A 14,202-nucleotide genomic window follows, 5' to 3' on the forward strand; every position below is an offset into this window, starting at 1 on the left:
CTCTCCCCTGAGTTTGGCCACTTCTTTTGTTTTACGTAAGTACCCAATAGTTTCCTAGCAACTCATGGGAAAAAATTCCTAAAGAAAGAAACCCAACCCCCAACAGACAACTTCAGTCAGGACTGACGCCGTGCTGCAAATGCTGCATGCAGCAAACATGAATTCAGCCATTGGAAGCAGGCTGGCTCTCGCCTGAGCACCTTGTGCAGGTGCCACCGTGTCTCTGGGCTGCTGTGGAGTGTCAGGAGATCGGCATCTTCCAGGAGTCCCTCTGCCCATCCCCCGTGCTCTATCCACTGTGTGTACTGGGGCGGGCTGGGGGAGTGATGGAGGAGGTGAGCCACCCTTCCTGGGTCGCCCGTGGGGGATCACCCATCACCCCGAGAGGTGATGTCTGGAGGAGTCATCGTTTTTGACAGGTGGCACGGGCGGGTGGCCTCCGCATATTCACCGGAGAAACGTGGCTTGGTGGCGCACTGCGCCCGGAGAGAATATAGCGAGGGAGACGGCCGGTTGCGCACCCCTCACAGCACTGGCGGGCTGCAGCGCCCGGCGTACACTCCCCGGGCAGCGGCGGGGAGTCCACTCCCGGCGGGGTTCCCGCGGCGCGCGGGCGGGCGGTGCTGCGGTGCGCGGTCCCGCGCGGCGCTGGGGGCGTGCCGCGGCGTAGGCGGCCCCGCTCCTCCCCCGACAGCCGCGGCGGCACTAGGCAGTGGGGCAGCTGGGCTGGGCCGTGTAGAGATGCTGTCTGGGGCTGCGCTGCTGGCGGTGGCTGCATTACTTTGCGCCGTCCCACCGCCCGGTCTCCCCGGGGCGGCGGTGGCAGCGGCAGCAGCGGCGTGGACCGCATGGCTGAACGTGTCATGGGAGAACGGCGTGGACCGCGGCTGGGAGGCGGGCGAGAGCGGCCTGTACGGGTTGGACTCGCCCCTGCAGTCGGCCGAGGGGCTTCTGGTACTGCCCGACAGCCCCGACGCCTTCAATGCCTGCAGCGCACACACCAACTTCAGCAGGGCCCCGCCGGCTGGCGGCTCCCTGGGCTGGCTCGCCCTCATCCAGCGCGGCGGCGGCTGCTCTTTCGCCGACAAGATCCGCCTGGCTGCCGAGCGCGGCGCCGCCGCCGCCGTCATCTACAACTACCGCGGCACCGGCAACGAGGTGCTGCCCATGTCCCACCACGGTGAGCGCCGGGGAACGGGGCGAGGCTCGCAAAGAGAGGGGTCCCCGCGCTGGGAGCGGCCCCTTCCCTCCCTCCTTTCCGTCGGGGGTGCGGGAACAGGACACGGCTCAGCCGCAGCCCCAGCCGCACATCTGCGGCGCGGCTTTTCGGTAACAGCCGAGAATGTCACTACCTCTCCCGCACCACAGGGGTTTCTGCCCGGACTGACCAGTGCTGTTTCGGGTGCTGATGATGTTTTTTCTCTGATTAATAAGTAACCGTGTCCGAAATCTGCGGCTGCTGCTGGCGCTGAGGACGAGTGGGCGCTTGCCGAGCGCTGTGGTAGGTGTGCGGGGCTGATGGTCTCCACTTGGTTTGGGTTTCTGGTCTGAGCCTGTAGTCGCCAGAGGTGCTGGTTGCTGCGGTTTATAATGCCTATTGAAACGGTGGAGTTGGTTTGGGATGTAAAGTAGGCTGAGTTTTCATGCTCAGTCGCTGTTTCTCCCTCTATGCCTTGCACACTAACCAGCTCAGACATAAGCAAGGTACGAGACTATTCTGTAGGTAACTTTTCAGTATCAAAATGCTGCTTCTAATGCAAGTAGCTGGAGGTCTTTAAAGGTTGTTTTCCAGTTTGCACAGGCTGATGAAGAGCACCTCTTCTCTTGTTATAGAAAGTCTCCTACTTAGTGGAAGGTTTTTCCTGACCTGCCCATCTTTCAAATGAAGAATGAGATTTGGCTGTGTTTTAGGCTAATGTTACCTGAGAATCAGACCTAGGCTGAAAGCTGTGTAAATGCCTTCTGGTGCCAAGCAGGTGCCCTGTGTGTGTGACAGGGTGAATGGCTTTGATGACTCTCTTCAGCTGTTGGACAGACATGCACCCTCCTGGATGTGTTGGAATTCTGTGAAGTGGCACTGCTCTGGTAAGCCCTATCTTCTGGAGAGAAACTGAACAATGAAAATGAATACTGCATCTTATAGCTCTGAGTGGTTTGAAAAATAATCATATCCCTGCAGCAACTCTCTTTGAAGGGGTGGAGAGGATTTCTGTTAGTGGAGGCAGTTCTGGTGAGACGAGAACAGTAGCTGCCTCTGGAGGTTTGATATCTTAGTGAGCTTGCAATCTTAAAGAGCTGTAGGACTGTTTTAAGGATTCAGAACAGACAATCTGGATAGGCTCTGGCCTTTCTGAGGCAAGGCTTTCTTATGTAATCAAATCATCAGCTGACAAATGCTATTGAGATCTGGCTATTGCTGGACAAGTTCCTTCTGCTGAACTGACAGAGTGTCCCTGCCCTGAGCCCTGTTTCCTGTGTGTTTGCCTGATTCTGCAGCTCTTGGAGGAGTTCCCTTGGTACTGCTGGCCTGGGTCAGTCACTGCTGAACCTGTTCTTGAGGGGAAGGACCAAGTGCTCCTGCCCCTCCTCCATCCTGGCTGCTGGGAGACTTAAAGCATCTTAACCTTGCTGGGAGCTGCCTCTCAAAATGAGCCATGGGCAGGATTTACTCCAAGAGGAGCTCCCTCCTTTCCTATGCTGTCCTTAAGCTTTCTGTTGAGGCATTTACTTTAAAATGGCTCTAGCTGTCCTGATTATCCTGCATGACGGAGTGGATGCTCAAGGGCATGTTGAAATTTCCCAGCTGAACTGTGGACAAATAGGACAGGGACTCCTTGGAGAATACAGCTTCTGTCAAACCACTTATTTAATCTGCCTGACTCCTCCTTGCCATGTCATAGCACAATTACTAAACTAAGCTTGGGCTACACTTGTTGCTGTTGTTTTTATTGCTTGTCCTTATTTTAGTCTCTCACTTTCTTTCCTGTTCCACCCTCCCTTTTTTTCTTCTCTGGACTTGAGTTCTTCTTCTGTCATTGTGTCTGTCTGCAAGTCCCTGTTCTTAGCTCTTCCCACGGCGATGCTCCTCCTTCTGATTATGGGGCTTTGGTGACACACTGCTTGGGCCAACCCTGCCTTCTGCCCCTGCTGGGGGCCAGTGCTTTCTGGTCAAACTCGACAAACGTTGCAGGCTTTGAACGCTACACGGCCAAGATGGAGCAAGCGACAAGTCGTCAGCCTCATTCTGTTTGCCAGGTGCAGTATATTCCCTCTGTAATGCTGATAAGTTCAGCCTACAGCACTACCCCTCAAACTTAGGAGGTAAGAGCTGGTCATACTGCCCTTTGCTGAACTGTGCTTTGCGATGGTTTCTCTCTCCTGGCCTCATTGGTAGCACTGGGTGCTCTAACTCTTCCTGGAGCCAGTGGGGAAGGTGGCTGTGCTCACTGAAGAATGGGCTTTGTGCAACTACAACTCCCACCATGTCTGTAATGGCTGTAGCTGTGATAATGGTGACCTTGCAGTCTGGTTTTCCTATTTGGCTTCATTTCTGCTCTGACTGGGACCAGATGCCATCAAGTGAAACCAGACAAGGCCAAACACTTCCTCCAGGCTGAGGCAGTGGGAAGTAGCAGGAGATGGTTTTGATGGGGTGAGGGGGAATTAAGCCAGTAGTACTGAATACTCTTCTCTCACCTGTGGGGCATGGAGCCTAGCAGAGAGGGAAGATCTCTGTGGGTGGGTTTTGATAAAGTGTATGGCACAATACACTTTTCTTCAAAGAACTTTGGTAGCAACAAAACACAGTTATTAACAGAAGCTTATCTAAAAGTGTAGTATGTCTTTTAGTGGGGAGTTCAAACTTGGCTTTTTAAGCAACTTTTTTTTTAGAAACTTAAATGGGTCTGTATTTCTAGTAGTTTGTCCTAGTCATCCTACTTCCAGAGACTTTTTCTCATAATCATCAGGTTTAGTCTAATGAATTCTTTATTGTGTCAGTGTTCCATATAACCTTTTGGTGTGCCAACTTTAAAAAAAAATGAAACAACAAAAATAACCCAACTAAAGCAAACCACTTTGGCAATTAAAATAACAAAATGCAGTGAATAACCAAATCAGATATGATCAAATTCTGCCTAATCATCTAACATTTAGAATGTCAAGAATTTAATGGAGTCTAACGTAAAATTTGCTTAGTGGTTTATAAGCACTAACCCATATCAATTAGCCAACTTGAGTTTTAACTATGCCTATTTTAAGATGGTACTGCTCTGTGTCAGGCTCAGCAAGGTTTCAAAGTACAGTTCTGTGTGCTCATAATTGCACCTCTCTGTAATCTCTATTGACTTTCTGAAAAAGACATTTGATTGGAGAAAACCAGCAGTATGTGGGGAAGAAGTGCAGGGCAAGAATTGGTGTGTATTAAAGGTGGACCTTGCCTTAAGGTAGAACCAGGCTATGGGGTGACTTTGGTTTGACGGCATGGTGGTGCCCATGGGAAGCATTCTTTGGTGTTCAGTATTTCCTTGCAGCTGGTGAAAAAGGATTCTTTTCAGATCAGAAATCAACTGTGATAATTTTCTTTGGTTTCTCTCTTGTGGTATAACTCTAGACTTGAGAAGCACATCACCTGATCTGCAGAGGGCTTGTTCTGGGGGAACACAGCTAAATGATTCTGGCTCAAGCACTAACAGCATGTCTCAGGCTAACAAGATCTGGTTCAAGTGTAAACTTGAATCAGTGGGTGAAAGGGGAAGGGAAGGTTAAATATGTAGCACTGCTACTTATTCTGCTAGAGTTTCACTGAGGTGAAGCCTTACCTCCATATGCTTGGAGGAAACAATGTATGGCAGGAGTGTCTAGATTTGCTCCACTGCTTTTTGTGAGGTATGATCTTCAGAAACAGGCTAAAACTTTGCCAAGGTATTAAAAGGCTGGTGTGAGCTGTAAAACTGATAAAGATTGAGTCAAAATTGTAATCCCAAGGCAGGCTGTGCTGAGACTTTGTAAACCTTACGTAAACTAATAGTGCACCTCTCTTTGCAGTGAATGAAGACTTGTGCTGAGGACATCTGAGGAGAGGAATGAGGCTGGAGGATGTAATTAATGACACTTCCTCTCTCATGTTCCTTGGCCCTGTCCAGATGAGCCTCTGCAGATCATGAAGTCATTCCTACAGTTCCTTTTTGAGAAGGACCTTGCATGCATCTACCGTGCCTGAATGGTATTTGCAGCCTGTAGTGTCTGGAGTTTGTAGCTCTTTGCATCTGAGAATAATTTTTTTGATGTGTATGTGCTGCAACTTTATGTCTTTATGTGCTCAAACTCATTTTGGTTTTCCTGGCTCCTGGTTTGGAGTAAATGAATGCAACAGCTATAGTGGCATTCAGATAAGCAACTGTAGCAGGTGGGTCCGGTTGATGATGCTGATCTCCCACCCTCAGGGGGATGGTGGGGTGTGACATTAACTGGGACTCTCCGAAGTACACAGTCTATGAGCAAGCAGGAGTGGCATTGAGGAACTGGGTGAGACTAATTGATGCTGTTGACAGCTTCTGATCCCTGCCTTTGCTCTTTATGATATATCTTAGGTATCTCTGTGCTATGGTAAACTGTAGGGTAGGCATCATCCCTTAAATAGCCTGGAACAGGTCTGTGAAGTGCCCTTGCACTTTGGGTTTACTGGGCTGCTGAAATGTGAAAGGATGGATTAAAATCCTAAGTGACAGCTTTGGTAGCAGAGGCTTCATTGTGAGGGACATCATGTCACTTAAAACAATGACAGTGCTTGTTTGCCTCCAGGCTTGAGTGTGCTGGTGAGCACACAGCAGTCAGCTCAGCACAGTTCTCCACTGTGTCCAATGTGACCTGTCATCTTTTCACAGACAGATGCTTTTTGGTTGAGATTGCTCCACTTATATCATTTTACCATTAGCTTTCTCAAACTCACTTGTTCCCAGTGAACACTTAGCTGCCGCCAGCATGTGGTGAGCAAGGGATATTAGTGGTGAGCTCATTCAGAGAGGGTGAGCAGTGTATTTACTAAATCAAAACTGCTGAAAACTGTTGAGTAAACTCAATGAAGAATTTTCTTTAGGAATTTTGCTTGCTATTTCTTCAGGAGGTTTTAGATGCTGTTTGCTAGATTGAAAGGTGGTAATTTTATCTTGCAGGTGCCACTGACCAAACACCATGTGAAGATAGCTGAAGATAGTTCTCATTCATTTCTGCGCCCTTGAAAAATGTTACTATCCTGGCTGTTTTAGAGGATGATTTCATGTTACAAATGTTCTGAGGTTTAGGGGATGGGAGCATTTAGGTGAAACTTTAAAGCTCAGAAGGGAGGAGGGGAGGGGAAAAAGGACTGGTAACTGTTGGATTCACTTGACAAATAATAACACTACTTAACTAAATAGAGTGCAGGTTGGCTTCCACGCCCAGTATTCCCTGGGGACTGATGGAAACTTTTGGAATGTAAAACTACATTTGGTCTTGATTTGCCCCTTTATACACCTAGCTTGTTTGGTAAGAAATTTTCCCCACACTTCCTAGTGTGGAAATCTTCCTTCTTTGTGTCTTGCTGACTTGTTTGCCATACCTTCCCTGGTGTGTATGAAGGGATAGCATGTGTTCTGAGCCAGTTATGCAGACTGGGAAGGAGTGGTTGATGCACATGAAGGCTGTGGTGCCATTCAGGCATGCTGGGACAGTCTGGAAAGCTGGGCAGAGAGGAACCTTATGAAGTTCAGCAAGTGTCTGCACCTGAGGAAGAATAGCCCTGGCCAGCCATACAGGCCGGGCCTGATTATTGAAAAGTAGCTCTGTGGAGAAGACCCCACACATCCTGGTGGACTTCTGTCCTTGACAAGCAGTGTGTTCTTGTGGCCAAGAAGGCCAGTGGGATCCTGTTGTGCATTAGGAAGAGGTAAGGGAGGTGGTCCTGCTGTTATTATTTTGCCCTGGCCTCATCTGGAGTCCTTTGTGCAGTTCTGGACTCCTTGATTCAAGACAGACATGGAACACCTGAAGTGAGTCCAGAGAAAGCCTGTGAAGATGATGAGGGACTGGAGCATCTGTCATACAACCAAAGGTTGAGAGCTGGGCCTATTTAGGCTGGAGGTGAAAACCAGAGGGGACCTCATCAGGGTGTGCAAATATGTTAAGGGTGGGTGTCAGGAGGATGGGGCCAGACTCTTTTCAGTGGTGTCCAGAGCAGGACCAGGGACAGTGGGCACAAACTGAAGCAGAGAAAGTTCCATCTGAATAGGAGGAAAAATTTCTTCAGTGTGAGTGTGATTGAACACTCAAACAGACTGCTCAGAGAGGTTGAGGAGTCTCCCTCACTGGAGATACTCAAAACCTGTTTGGATGTGATCCTGTGCAACCTGCTCTGGGTGAACCTGCTTTAGCAGGGAGGTTGAACTAGATGATCTCTAGAAGTACTTTGCCACCACAGCTGTTCGACGATTTTGTATGACTGCTTGCCTCTGTATGCTGAATGTGTGTTTAGAATGAGGAGATCAGACATAGTGCCATATGTCAAGTAAAACAAGATGAAAGTAGATTTAATTAAGCGTAGGTAATAGTGTGAGGGAAAAGGCAGTTCAGTCAAACAGTTTAGATCATACGGAGCTGTATCTTTAAGTTACTGCAAAATAACCTGAATGTGTTTTATTCCTTTATCTTGGTGCCAGGTAATGTTTGGGGTGGAGAACATACAAAGCAGGGGAAGAAGGAACAAGCCTACAATTTACCCAGGCTTCTATTGCTCCTGAACTATGAGCTCACTCACCCTTCCCTCTTGCAATTGGGAGAGCTTATCACAGGGCAATAAAGGTGTTTTCTCTGACAGTGTCTGGGATGGAAGATGATTGTGGGGATGGGCACATTCCTGATGAGATTTTGCCTTGTGCATATGGATGACAGTAATCAGCACTTTATTTCTTTATCCACACTGTACTATGGATAAGAGCAGAGCAGGCCTGCAGGGTCTGGTTTCATAGTGTCTGAGGCCAGGGAGAGCCATCGTGTCCCTAGAGTGGGGTGTATTGCTAAGACTTGGTGGCTTTTATGTGCAGTGCTGGCCTGTCATCTGAGGTGAATTATGTAAGGTAGGTAATATCAGCTCGGTCTGTGTCCACTGTTAGTTTACTTTTCTTCCTAGAGTAACAGATGAGAGTAAGCTTGTACCAGCCTGTTTGATAACCACCAGAAATCCCATTTCTTACTATTAAATTACAGTGAGATAAGCAATGTTCAAGGCATTGTAGTTTTTCTCTAAACATGAAAGACAGGCTATCAGATACTCCTTTTACATGCCTGAGGAGCCAGGTGTGCTAAACTGATACAAAATGGTTGGAGTGTGAACTGACAGTGTCTTTTGTGTTAAAGAACAGGAGACTGCTTGATTTCCTAATGCCTTTTTTGCTGATGGTGGGGTTAGAGGGGTTCCAGGGGAATACCTCTAGGTCCTTTGACTAGGTATAAGGCACAACTATAAGGCTAGGTTCCAGGGGAATACCTCTAGGTCCTTTGACTAAGTATAAGGCACTACTGATCTGGGCTCCAAGTCTTACAGATAAAAACAATGATCCAGGCACCAAGAAACAACTAGATACAACTAGAGTTGTATTTCATCTCCTGAAAGAGCTTACCAATAGCATTTCTGCTGTGGTGCTGTGGTTAAGGAGAACCTGTCCATTCTTTGAGAATTCAAACACCGAAGTCTGCATGTTCCTTTTTTTGTTTTATTTATTTATTTATTTTTTAATATATGAAGCATTGAAAATCAAAAGTAAGTTTTTCCATTCTGCTTTTTCTGAGCTGGTTGCTTATGTGGTGGCCAGCTGGGGTTGTTGAAATGGATTGGTGATCCCACCAGGAGCAAGGATGGGGTGGGGGTATTCCCAAGTGGAGTGCTGGGCATGCTGGGGTGAGCTGTGCTGATCCCAGGGATAAGCAGTGTGGCTGTGCCATAGCAGAGGCACTGGCTGAACATGGTGCTCTCTGGACAGAGTGAAGGAATACTGGTAAAACTATCGGCACTTAATTTCAGTCTTATTAAAGATGAGGCAAGACTTCAGACTTTGAGAAAGCTGGGGGGAAAAATGTTATGGCATTCAAAATGTTGGAGGCTGTGTGCTAGCTTTTTCCTTGCTCTGAAACAACTAGCCTACTTAGTATGTTTTATACCTTCTTTCTTAAAAATGCCCTCAAAACTATTGCCTTCCTCACATATTTTCACTAAACTGCATGTTGTAGCTTAGTCTGTTCCCAAAGAGAAAAAGGGTCCATCAGTTTTATATCCTGCTCTTGGTAAATGGTGGTAGAGACATTAGAGAGGTTTGGCTCTTGCTGTCTAAGAAAAGAAAGATCTATGGAATTTGGCTAAAGTTACAGTGAGGCCTTTAAATCAAAATAAAGGGGTCTTTCATGACTTAATTGAAGCTGAATTTGTTTGATTTAAACAATGCAAAATGGTTGCAATGTCTGAATGAGCTGAGAAATTAGTTTTGAGTGAGGGTAGAGGAAGTGACTTGGACTTCTTGAGTTGGCTTTGGTCGGTGGATTTGTTTGGCTTTGAGATCTGTACCTTGCCTTGATGTGTTTTAATGCATTAATAGATTGTGATTTTATTGCTAAAAGTCAGCTTTTTTAAGGCACAAATTAGGCATCATTGCAATCTAAATATTGTGGGGCAAGTGTTCTCCAGGCCCTACAGCTTGCTTGGTTCAGGATAGATTTATCAGTAGTACACAAAAATGTAGCACTGGATTACAGTAATCACCTTAAATGAATGTGAAAAGGCAAAAGTTAATGCTCCCTGCTCTATGCCCCCTTGCACATCTCATTTCTCTACCAAATTGTCAAAGCTGTAACTTCATGTTTAAGAGTAGAAGTGTACTGGCAGAATGAGTGAAGTCTTTGCAGGACAGATTTTTATATTGGTATTGATGCTGCTATAAATAGTGCAACTCAACTCTACATTTAGTCAAACTGATCCAGGAAGGTGAAATTTTGATCCTAGTCATGGACCAATATACTGTGCCCTAGCTCTTCCCTGCTCCAACAAACCACTGGGGTTCATGTGCTTCATCAACCCATTTCCTTTAGATTTTGAACAGCTGCTGCCTTAAAATTTGGGAGGTGCCCAGAGAGGCAGGTTGTGGTGTCCTAAAGAGTTGAATAATTTTCCCCCTCCCGTTTCACAGGAGATGGGGAAGGAAAGAGGCTGGGAAATGTTTAACTGAACAGGTCTTGCCTTTGTTTAGCAATGAGCCCATTATCAGCTAAACAGGCAGCAGATTAATTTCACCTTTAAGTGTCCCTTAAAAACTGTTTCAGAAGCTTTAGTTGAACCACAGAAGCTGACACCTGGGCAAAGAACTTTGGTTTCTCTGAGGTTTTTACTGTGCACAACTAACTGACTTCCCTCTGCTTTACTGGAGACTGGGAGGGGAAAAAGCTGACAGCTGAGAGCAGCTGGTGTGCTTGAGATGCCTCTGCAGATGTCCCCTCAAATACCTTGTTTCCCACATGATGGCCAAACCCTGTTAGGAGCCTCTGTTTAGGCTGGTGGTTCCAAGGCCACCATAACGTGTTTCAGTACCTGTCATAATGGGTACCCAAGTAGCAGCTCAGGAAGTATTGGGTCGGGGTGATCTTCTTGCTTTTGTTATAGAAGCATGGAAGTTATTGCAAATGTGCTGATAGAAATGGCCACTCACTTCTGCTCTTGTTGTGCCAGTGTCAAAGCCACCAACTGGCTACTCACATGTGTTCATCTAAAGCAGAGATGAAATTGCAACAGAAATTTCTGGGGTTCAGGAGTGTCAGTGAGGATTAAAGCTGTTGTCTGATGACATCCTTGTGAACTATGCAGTCTGAAACTTAAATGGAATACGTTTTTTTGTTCAAGGGTAAAACTTGTTCACAATGGATGGCTTAGTAGCTGGAATGGTTTTGCAGGCTGATGGTGACATTTCATTAATAGGAATTGCTATGCTGTGTCTTGTGCATAAGCACAAGCTAGATTTACTGTGAGACATGCACAAATACAGGGGAATAGGGTAGAGCAACCTTTTTTGCTCTTTATTTTGCCAGGCTTTTTACTTTCTCATTGTTGCAGGCTGTTCTTCCACACTTTCTTCCATGCTTATGAAAGTGTCAGCTTCTGACTTCTTTGCTTGCTGCTAACACCTGACTCCAGCTCATTTTGTATATGATATATAAGCTGTGGTTCATCCTAAAGAGTAGTTGCAGGAGACTTTTTTTTTTTTCTCTTTTCTGTGTGATGTCCTTGTCTTTACAAGGAGCTTTCTGAATAAAAGATGAGTTTTGTCCCACTGAGGAAAGTGGCTTGCTGTCTTGGGTAACAGGCATTATGTGAACAAGCTGAAAAACTAATAAAACTAAAAACACAGCCTTTGTGGTTTAACACCAATTCTTGGGGTTTTTGGTAGCTGAAAATTGAATAACTTTCAGCAGAGGGAAATAACTTGAGTAACTCAGCAGAGGGAAAAACAATTGGTCTTCCCATTGAAGAGTGTTTGGCCAGGGGTTAGCTAAAAATAGCACTTTGTAACAGTCTTTATTCTTCCCCCATGCAGTGTCTATTATGAATGTTGTACAGGTGATGGTTTAATGCAGTGAGACTTCTGATTAGCTGGTCTCAAATCTGCTTTTCTTGTATTTAGAGAGAAAGCAGTGATAATTTACTCATCACTCTTTCTCTCTTTTTTTCCCCTCTTAAGAGCCTCTCTGTTATATTGGGACTTTCTAATGTTTCTACAGACAGTATCAAGTGTCCTCATGCCCTTGCATGTCACTGAGGGGAAACCAGTTTGCTGCAGTCTGTGCTTGGTGACTGGAGTTGCTTGAAATTTTTTCCTACCATAAACACCTTGGTTCCTTTGACTTGGTGTGGTGTTCAGCTAAGCCAATAAAACCCATTGTTAAAATCAGGATGGCATTTGGCATCTTGCCCCTAACTGTTTAAAAGTGGAGCACACCTTCCTTCATATTTGCTTCCCTCTGAATCTGCAGTAGAAACTTGCAAAAACACTTAGAATTCACAATGCAGTTTCCCTCAGTCATTTGCTGCTATTGAAAATACAGAAATGATTGTCTTTGCTCAGTGTCTGGAGAAGTACACAAAAGTACTGTCAAATTTAGAAAAGAGGTTTTAAGAAGTAGCAGTGGAGCAGGGAGGGAGTTGGATTGATTACAAGAAGCAATCCCTATACAAATATCACAATCCCTAGTGACCTTACTCTGTAGAGGATTTATTTTTAACTTCATGTAGTTCAAAGGCATGTTAAGATATAAATCGTGAAAGTGTTGTGTCTAAAATAGGATAGTCTGTGTCCTGTATTGGAGTGAGGAATGCTGTGGAGATGAATGAATTCTAAACATGGTTCACTTATGCTGCTCATAGGTAATGGGACATACTTTCAGTTGGACACACATAGTGACGACTCTTGTTCTATCAGTTCATACTGAATCTATAAATACTATTTAGAAACTTCCCATAGCCATTTCTTTAACACTTGAAGCAGGACATCCAAGACAATGCCTCTGATACAACACCTGAGAACTGAGCATGGATTCCCCTTCTTTGCAGGTGCTGAAAAGATCGTTGCAATTATGATTGGCAACCTGAAAGGCATGGAAATCCTGCACCGCATTCAGAGCGGCATGAAAGTCACCATGGTCATTGAAGTGGGAAAAAAGCGCAGTCTTTCCGTGAATATCTTCACCATCCTCTTCATCTCTGTGTCATTTTTCATTGTGGCAGCAGCAACTGTGGGTTGCTATGTCTCTTATTCTGCTCGGAGACTCATTATTGCAAGGGCCCAGTCCAGGGAGCAGGTGAGTTTGTGCTGTTGGTTTTTTATGCCCCCATGGTGTGGATTTTGATGTTTGTAAGTTTTGGTTAAGTACCAAAATGACTGTATTTGTTTATTTAATCTTTAAAACACTAAGGAATACATCGTTGCACAGCTTAAAACTTTCCTAAAGAACAGCCAAAAATAAACTCTGTGGGGAAAAGTTGATCATGCTCAGCTAACTGTGTTTCCAACAAATACTCCCTGAACTGCAGCGTAGCTGTAGTGGTGAGGTAGTGAGGGCTGTGAGAGGGTTAAACTGCTTTTAGCTCTCGTCTTTCCCACACAGCACTGCCTATGTGCTTGCTGTAACAGGAGACACGGCTGGAAGCGTGTCTGCAGAATGAGGCATGACTTTAGTTGCAGGTTGGGAGGCTGCTGCCTGTTGAAAGCTGCCTTCTGACTGACAGCTTTCTGAGAATTACAGTGACAGACTCAGTTAGGGTTGGAAGTATTGGAAGCTGTCATCTGCCTGCGAGATGTAGCATTGCACTGCTGGATAAAATGTGCAGTTGTCTCTGTAACCTGATGCTGTTCTCTTGCTGACATTTGTGGGCAGTGATGCAGTCTCCTGCTGATAAATCCCCTCTTTCAATACCCTGCCATATACCTTAGTCTCACAGCTCTGTTTAACAATGCTAACTAAGTCTGGTCAGGAAAACATGGATGCCTTATGCTCTGTTCATTAAATCAAATTGAAATGCTTTCTACTTTGAAGGTACTTAACAGTGCAGTTGTAAGCTATCAGGCTTTCAAGAAACTGCAGCTGTTATTAATGCCTCAGTGATAGCTGGTACTGGGAAAATCCAGTCTGCCTGGCTAGCAGTCTTGGGTTCCATGTGCACAAGGAGCTTACTACAGATTGAAAAAATAACATTGATAAATGACATGCCAATTCCACATGATTTCAGCAGAACTGAAGTCAAGGAGCCCCAAATAAGTGCTTTGTAGAGAATAGAAGAAAGCTTTTCTGCTGCCAGGGTGTAAAAATATACTATTCTGTCAAAGTGAACCTCAAAGACAATCCAGAATTGTTTTCAATTGTTTTTATACCCTGGCATCTCAGACTGACCTCACAGTGATTATAGTAAAGAATAACAAAGAAAATGCTTATAAGTTCAGGTGAACTAATAAAAGGTGATCCTACTATGTGACCTCTTAGCTGCTGATTGGATTTTCAGTGTAGATCCAAAATTTGAGAGTTTTAAGTACTTTGTCTCCATGGAGTACTGAATATTAGTCAAAAAACTTCTTGGCTTGTATGGTTGTCTCGGTTCTAGAAGACAGGTGTCTGCTAGGGAGAGCAGGAGCCTCC

General features: G+C 45.6%; 1 protein-coding gene across 1 annotated transcript in view; it reads left to right on the plus strand.

Moving 5' to 3' along the window:
* Positions 1-688: 688 nt before the first annotated feature.
* The window catches only part of RNF128 (ring finger protein 128), a 30,081-nt gene continuing 16,567 nt past the window's right edge, over positions 689-14,202 (plus strand). The window contains exons 1-2 of the mRNA XM_015626197.3: positions 689-1,180; positions 12,623-12,870. Coding sequence (XP_015481683.1) covers positions 742-1,180; positions 12,623-12,870 — 687 coding nt within the window. The 5' untranslated portion in view covers positions 689-741. The remainder of the gene's footprint in view (positions 1,181-12,622; positions 12,871-14,202) is intronic.

Source organism: Parus major, chromosome 4A (assembly GCF_001522545.3).
Source record: "Parus major isolate Abel chromosome 4A, Parus_major1.1, whole genome shotgun sequence".
Classification (NCBI taxonomy): Eukaryota; Metazoa; Chordata; class Aves; order Passeriformes; family Paridae; genus Parus; species Parus major.